General features: G+C 42.2%; 1 protein-coding gene across 3 annotated transcripts in view; it reads left to right on the top strand.

Annotated features, from left to right (window-relative positions):
- The window catches only part of SMARCB1 (SWI/SNF related, matrix associated, actin dependent regulator of chromatin, subfamily b, member 1), a 28,986-nt gene that overhangs the window by 14,292 nt on the left and 6,271 nt on the right, over positions 1–8,423 (top strand). For all 3 annotated transcript variants that reach the window (XM_015814066.1, XM_015814058.1, XM_015814074.1), the window contains 2 exons: positions 2,070–2,197; positions 3,018–3,184. In XM_015814066.1, coding sequence (XP_015669552.1) covers positions 2,070–2,197; positions 3,018–3,184 — 295 coding nt within the window. The remainder of the gene's footprint in view (positions 1–2,069; positions 2,198–3,017; positions 3,185–8,423) is intronic.

Here is an 8,423-nt window from a genome sequence, read left to right on the forward strand (position 1 = left end):
ATGAAACTAATAGACCAGTGAAATACTGTGGATGTAGTATTATTAAACTTCAGTAAGGCATTTGATAAGGTAGACTACAACCTACTCCAGTGATGGCGAACCTTTTAGAGACCAAGTGCCCAAACTGCAACCCAAAACCCACTTATGCATCGTCAGGTGCCGGGTGGGTATGGCCCATTGGGTGGGCGTGGCTGTGGTGGTAACGGCAGACTGGGTGGGACTAAAAAGTTCAATCAATCAATTCCAACTTTGTAAGATCTTTTTTTCCCCGCTAGAAGTTGAAATTGACTGATTGAACCTTTTTTTTTGTACACGGCGGCGGAAGCCTAAAGCGAAAAGGTTTTATAAAACCCAGCTGAAGGCCTAGGACTGGGGCGATGGCGCACATGCCCACAGAGAGGGCTCTGAGTGCCACTTCTGGCACCCATGCCATAGGTTCGCCACCACTGACCTACTCCTTGGTAAGCTAGTAAAAGGTGGAATAGACAACACCACCACCAGATGGATCTGTAGCTGGCTGGCAGACTGTACTCTATGAGTAGTCCTCACTGGCACTACATCCACATGGAGAGAAGTAAGCAGTGGGGTACCACAAGGTTCTGTCTTAGGGCCAGTACTCTTCAATATCTTCATCAATGACTTAGATGAGGGAATTGAAGGGAAACTTATCAAATTTGCAGATGACACCAAACTGGCAGGAGTAGCCAACATCCCAGAAGACAAACTCAGGATCCAAAAAGATCTTGACAAACTTGAACTATGGGCCCTATCCAGCAAAATGAGTTTCAGTGTGGAGAAAAGCAAAGTTTTACATTTAGGCAAGAAAAATCAAAGGCACAAGTACAGATTAGGCGAGACCTGGCTTAAAAACAGTAACTGTGAGAGGGACCTTGGAGTCCTAGTGGACAATCATTTGACTATGAGCCAGCAATGTACAGCAGTAGCCAAAAAAGCTAATAAAATCCTGGGTTGTATAAACAGAGGCATAGAATCAAGATCACGCAAAGTATTACTACCACTTTATAAACCCTAGTAAGACCACACCTGGAATACTGCAGCCAGTTTTGGTCACCCTATCACAAAAAAAAAATCTTGAGAGTTTGGAAAAAATTCAGAGAAGAGCAACTAAGATGATCAAAGGCCTAGAGACTAAAACTTATAAAGAATGGCTGCAGGACTTGCGTCTGGCTAATCTAAAGAAAAGAAGAAATAGGGGAGACATGATAGCACTATTCTAGTACTTGAGGGGCTCTCACAAAGAAGAGGGGGTCACGTTATTCACCAAAGCACCAGAGGGAAGGACAATAAACAAGGGTTGGAAACTGAACAAAAAGAGAAGCAACCTAGAATTAAGGAAAAACTTCCTGACAGTGAGGACAATTAACCAGTGGAACAACTTGCCTCCAGAAATTGTGGGTGCTCCATCACTGGAGATTTTTAAGAAGAGGCTAAACATTCACTTGTCTGAGATGGTATAGGTTCTCCTGCTTGAGCAGGCAGCTGGACTAGAAGACCTCCAAGGTCCCTTCCAGCTTCTATTCTTCTTATTCTAAAAATAATTTATGATAATTAATGTTCCATCTTGTTTTCTTAGGTAGTGTTCTGAAGTCAAAAAGGAGAGGAGAGAGTGGACATTTATGGCAAGCTCCTAATGGCATCATAAGAGGAGAAGAAATTATTTTATGATAACCCTAACTGTTTATAATACCACATTTTAAACCAATGAACAAGATTGGGTTGGTTAGTTATTGAAGAAAATTTACCAAATTTTTTAGTCGAGCTCAACAGCCTGTTTGGTGAGGGTTCTAATATATCGGATGAAAACTAATCATATGTGATTAACTGCACTAATGCTGTTTTATCTCCAGTGGTTTCACAAATATGTAGCAGTTGTAGTCCTAATTAAATTAAGAAAATTAACAGAAAGAATATGCCAGAATATGGAGGTTTCTTCTCCTGCAAGGGTAGAATCTTCTCTGGAGCCCTCCTGATTCCTGCTCCTTGAATCTGCCCTTCCTTGCCCTGGTGTCTGCTATGTCTAATTCAGTGGCGGTCCTATTTTTTTCCAGCTTTGATGACCACGACCCAGCAGTGATCCATGAAAACGCCTCTCAACCAGAGGTGCTGGTTCCAATCCGGCTGGACATGGAAATTGATGGACAGAAACTGAGAGACGCTTTTACATGGAATATGAATGGTTTGTAAAGAAAGATATGTAAATAATTCTGATTTCAGGCATTGAAAGCATTCATGAGCAGATAAGGCTTTTTGCTAAAAATACATTTTATCTACTCTTAACTTTAGTTTGGAAAGTGTACACACTTGAGTTTTTCTAATTGAACAGAAAATGGCAGCAGTTTTATAAAGGGTTTTGATATTTTCGGGTAAATCAATAAACCAGAAAATATTTTCTTTTTAACTATGCACCAATCAGCGTGCTCAGAAAAAGCTTTGGAATGAAACCATTAGCCACATCTAAAGCAGCACAGAGAGATTTATCTTATGGCCCTCAATAAGGCAACTGCAGCATGTGCTTGAACTCATCATGCCTAGATGGTGTATTTTTACACTCCTGTGTACAATCTTGAATTTGTTATTGTCAGAAACGAAAGCTTCATAGAACTGTGTTTTGAAAGACTCTTTTTGCCTGTGAATATATTGTGTATACTGTATTTTAAGTCATTCCATTAACCCCAAAGGTTTTTCTTTGAAGACGTTTCACTTCTCATCCAAGAAGCTTCTTCAGCTCTGACTAATGGTGGGGAGCTGAAGAAGCTTCTTGGATGAGAAGCAATACGTCTTCAAAGAAAAACAAGAAAGTCCAGTTGCCTCCTGAAAAAGCACCTTTGGGACAACCATGAGATTGAGAATCTCCATAGTCATTCCATTAACCAATTAAACAGAAATGATTAAAAGTTTTTCTTATAGCCTGACAAATGTGCTTTAGAGTACTGTAGCTCAGAGGCAAGTGTGGCTGTGACGTTTGCTTAATAACATGGGCTTTTCGTTTCCATCAGAAAAACTGATGACTCCAGAAATGTTTTCAGAGATTCTCTGTGATGACTTGGATTTGAATCCCCTCACTTTTGTTCCTGCGATCGCATCTGCAATCCGACAGCAAATTGAGTCGTACCCTACCGACAGCATCCTGGAGGACCAGTCAGATCAGCGGGTCATCATTAAGGCAAGGAGAGGGGAGGCAGCGGGAAAAGTCTCGCAAAGCTCTCTTGTGTGTGAAGACATTGCCTTAGCGATGCAGAGCATAGAAAAAAGGAAAACAAAGACTAGAGAACGGAGAAAAGGAAATACGGCAGGTTTTTTTCCACACCATTGTTGCATCTCTCTGTGATTTTCTGTCTTTGAAAATCATTCTTTCCTCCAGCAATGATTTAAATTCTCACCTCACTTTTTTTTAATATATTTTATTAATTTTTTATAATAACAATCTTTAGTGCCTAGTGAATAATTTGTTGTCTGGGTTCATATATTTAAAAACAGTAATAATTATTTTCTATAGTTGATCAATATGTTAGTTGATAATATATTTCCTTGATCCTCTCTTCTTCCAGCAATATTTTCCTTTTGTCTATGTTAAAGAAATATAATCCTTAATACTTTCAATACATATAGGGTTGGGTATAAGCATTTTTTCTAGTATTTATACATATAACAATAACATCAACATATAACAGTGATGGTGAACCTTTTAGAGATCGAGTGCCCAAACTGCAACCCAAACCCCACTTATTTATCGTCGGGTGCTGGATGGGCGTGGCTCAATGGATGGGCGTGGCCTACTGGGTGGGCATGGCCTACTGGGTGGGCATGGCCGGCATGGGCATGGCCTACTGGGTGGGTGTGGCCAGCTCGACATCACTTGCGTCAGGGGCACTTGTGCGAGCCTGGGCAGGACTGGGGAGTTTTGTTTTTTTTAAAAAAGTTTTATTTTCCAATTTTACAAAAATCCAAATATTAAGGAAGCAGCTTGGTGATTGGATAATCAATAGTCCAATAACAAAATCTTTCATACATGTCTCAGGTTACATCATCAAGAATTCCCTCTCTATTTCCCACTGGAGGAGCCTCACTGAGTCTTAATTATAGCTTTCTTTCCTTGCCAAACAAAATTCAAAATTAATGAGTTTAGATCTTGGGGGAAAAAATTCTCAAGTTTTATCGGGATTGTTTGAAATAAAAATAGAATCTTTGGCAATACATTCATTTTCACTGTAGCAATTCTTCCTAATATTGACAACTGCAGATTCTTCCATCTTTCCAAGTCCCGTTTTATTTGTTTCAATAATTTTATATGATTATCTTCTTTTATTGTTGAACATTTGGCGATAGCTGTATACCCAAATATTTAACCTTTTTCATTATCTGTACCGCTATTTTTTCTGACATTTTTTTTTGTTTATCTGTAAGATTCTTAACTATTACCTTGGTTTTTTTCTCTATTTATTTTTAATCCCGCCATTTCTCCATACTGTTCTATCTTTCCCCATAATTTAGGGATCATCTCCAAAGGTTCTTCTAAGATAAATACTAAATCATCAGCGAATGCTTGTAATTTATATGTTTCACCTTTTATCTTCAGTCCTTTAATTTCTGTATCTTGTCTAATGTTTCTATTTAAAACTTCCAAGGTAAAAATGAGTAACAGTGGGGATAATGGACATCCTTGCCTTGTGCCTTATCTCAAAGCTCTCAGTACAGTCTCTGTTCACAATCACTTTGGCTGTCTGTTATATATTGTTTTTATCATATTTATAAAGTTCTGTCCAAAGTCCATAATTTGTAGTTGCTGAATCATAAATTGCCAGGAAACATTGTCAAATGCCTTTTGGGCATCTAAAAATATTAGTGCCAATTGTTTCCCTGGGTGTAGTTCATAGTATTCTAATACGTCCATTATCATGCTTAAGTTGTTTTTAATTTGTCTCTTTGGCAAGAAACCGTTCTGATCTGGATGTATGAATTCAACTAAGTATATTTTCAGTCTCTCTGCCATTATAGAAGTAAAAATTTTGTAATCCACATTAAGCAGTGAAATCGGTCTATAATTCTTAATCTGCGTCAAATCTGAATCTTAATGTTTGCTTCCATCCATGTAGTTGGGAGTTTAGCCTCTAACCAAAGTCCATTACAAACATCTTTCAACGGTTCACTTAGTACAGCGGTTCTCAACCTTCCTAATGCCGCGACCCCATGCACCCATGTGACCACATGTGACCACACGCACGTACCCACGTGACCCACATGTGACCACACGCACGCACCCACGTGACCCACACACACGCACCCACATGACCACACGACCCACACCCACGTGACCCACACGGACGACCACACGTGACCCAGGAGCATAGAGATGGCTCTCCTGCTAGAGCGACCCCCTCAGCCGGCCGAATCTCGCCGCCGGGAAGGAGAGGAGAGAAAAGAATGGGAGAGGAGACAGGAGAGGGGGAGAAAGGGGGGTAGAATTTAGAAAAGAAAAGGAAAGAAAAAGAAACTTTTGTGCGGAGCCGGCAATTGCGGAGCAAGACGCCCGTTTGGTGCGGCGGCAGGCCCAGGCGCTCCTGGGCGGCCATGGCAAGCGGCAGCGAGGACGCAGGCCGACCACCGGCTGGGCCACCAGCTGGCCCAGCCCAAGAGAGGTAAGCACCCGCCAGGCCCCACGCGTGCCAGCAACCCTCCCTGCGCCCGCCGCTGCTCCGCTAGCCTTACCTTGACCACCGCACGTTCGGTGCGGCAGCAGGCCCAGGCGCTCCTGGGCGGCCATAGCACGCGGCAGCGAGGGCGCAGGGCGACCACCGGCTGGGCCACCAGCTGGCCCAGCCCAAGGGAGGTAAGCACCCGCTGGGCCCCACACGTGCCAGCAACCCTCCCTGCGCCCGCTGCTGCTCCGCTAGCCTTACCTTGGCCACCGCACGTTTGTTGTAGCGGCAGGCCCAGGCGCTCCTGGGCGGCCATGGCAAGCGGCAGCGAGGACGCAGGCCGACCACCGGCTGGGCCACCAGCTGGCCCAGCCCAAGGGAGGTAAGCACCCGCCGGGCCCCACGCGCGCCAGCAACTCTCCCTGCGCCCGCCGCTGCTCCGCTAGCCTTACCTTGGCCACCGCACGTTCGGTGTGGCGGCAGGCCCAGGCGCTCCTGGGCGGCCATAGCACGCGGCAGCGAGGGTGCAGGGCAACCACCGGCTGGGCCACCAGCTGGCCCAGCCCAAGGGAGGTAAGGCACCCGCTGGGCCCCACGCGCACCAGCAACCCTCCCTGCGCCCGCCGGCCTCCCACCTCCCACCCCTGGCCCTCTTTTACTTACTTTTGGGAGTTGCTCAGCAGGGAGGGGTGGAAACGTCCAGAAAGCTTGCCTTAGCTGCAGACAACTGATATTTCCATCATTGTAATCCTTTCTTCTAACATAGTTTTAAATGTCTCTGGAATTTTTGGAAGATTATTTTCTTCTAGATATTGAACAATTCTCTCTTGAAGTTTCCTCTTTATCGTACAGATCCTTGTAGTATTCCTTAATTATCTTTTTTATTTCTTCATTTTTGAATTGTAAATAGCCTTTCCCATCTACTAAGTTGTGAATCATTTTCTTCTCCTTTCTGTTTTTTAAGTTTATAAGCTTCCTGGTTTATTGGCATTTTCAAAAAAAAATTCTTTTCAAAGTCTTTTTCTGTGGATCTTTTTGTAATTCTGATTCTAACTTTCCGAATTTTTCTTTTAATAGTACATATTGCTGTCTTCTCTGTTTATTTTTCTTTGCCATATACATTATAGCTATACCTCTAAAGGATGCTTTGGCTGTATCCCATAGATTTTGTAATGTTGTATCTTCTTTATTTTCTTTAAAGAAGAATTCCATTTCTTTTTTTTCGCTAACTCTATAAATTCTCTTTTAATATAGATTGATTTAAAGTCCAACTTGGTCTTTTTTGTATTCCTCTCCATGTCACTTTTAAAGGGTTATGGTCTGCCCCTATGCCTATTTCTTTCTCAATTTCCTGTATATTCATCCTCAATTCAGACGTCATCCAAATCATATCAATTCTTGACCAGGATTTTTGGCTGTTTGAGTAAAAGGTATATTGTAGTTTTTGTGGATTGATTTCCCTCCAGACGTCTTGTATTCCAATTTCCTCTGCCATATTAAAAAATGTCCTAGGTCAGTGATGGCGAACCTTTTAGAGACCAAGTGCCCAAACTGCAACCCAAAACCCACTTATGTATCGTCGGGTGCCGGGTGGGCGTGGCCCATTGGGTGGGCGTGGCTGCAGTGGTAATGGCAGACTGGGTGGGACTAAAAAGTTCAATCAATCAATTCCAACTTTGTGAGATTTTTTTTCCCACGAGAAGTTGAAATTGATTGATTGAACCTTTTTTTTTTGCACACGGCGGCGAAGGTCTAAAGTGAAAAGGTTTTATAAAACCCAGCTGAAGGCCTAGGACTGGGGCGATGGTGCGCGTGCCCACAGGGAGGGCTCTGCGTGCCACCTGTGGCATGCGTGCCATAGGTTCGCCACTACAGTCCTAGGTAATCTTCCAGTTTTTCCTATTGTGTTGCTTTTATAATCAGTTGTTCCATCTACTATTGCATTAAAATCTACTAGACAAATATTTTGGTACTCCATTCCTATTATTTTTCTATGTAGGCTTTGATAAAATTATTCTTGATTGTTGTTTGTGTTGGAATATTCATAAGCAGGAAGAGTCATGTGGTAACTCAGTCAGCCAATGTGAAGAAAGTGCTACTGAGTCTGTGCAAAAGGTATTGAGTTAGAAGCTGGATTTTGTTTGTTTCAGTTTCAGTCTCTGGTCTGTCTCTGCTGTAAGAAGTATTCATTGTGCTATGTTGCTGTAAAGAAGAATGTATGGTAATGTAAATAATTTTATATGAATATAAAGAGTTTATTTGAATCAGCTAAATGCAGTCAACTGTGAGAGCTTCTGATTTATTTTTTCACCAATAGAGAAATTAAAATTCTCTAACAGGTTATGGGCCCAGAGCTTACTAAGGACTGCATTGTAATTTAAAGCTGGAAGAAATTGCCTGTGTTTAGAAAAGTATAAGAACAAGGCAGAATTAGCAGAATGGCTGCAATGGAATTTAAGGAAAGCTCTGTGCCTCGTTTAGGCCAAAAGAATTACATTATATGGGCTGTGAAGATGGAATGTTTGCTGAAAGCAAAACTGTGGTATATTGTAGAAAATCCCCAAGTATTTGCAGCTGCTGATCAGAAAAGCCATGATCAAGCCATGGCTTATCTCATCTTGAATTTAGATGATGAACAGTTTCTAAATGTTGCAAATCTAAAGACTGCAAAGGAAATTTGGCTGAAGTTGAGAGCTGTGCACGTGAATGTTTCTGCATGCAATATAGTGCAATTGTCAAGAAAACTTTACAGAGCCTGTTTGCAAC

This window comes from Protobothrops mucrosquamatus, unplaced genomic scaffold, assembly GCF_001527695.2.
Source record: "Protobothrops mucrosquamatus isolate PMUCROS unplaced genomic scaffold, P.Mucros_1.0 scaffold_79, whole genome shotgun sequence".
Lineage (NCBI taxonomy): Eukaryota > Metazoa > Chordata > Lepidosauria > Squamata > Viperidae > Protobothrops > Protobothrops mucrosquamatus.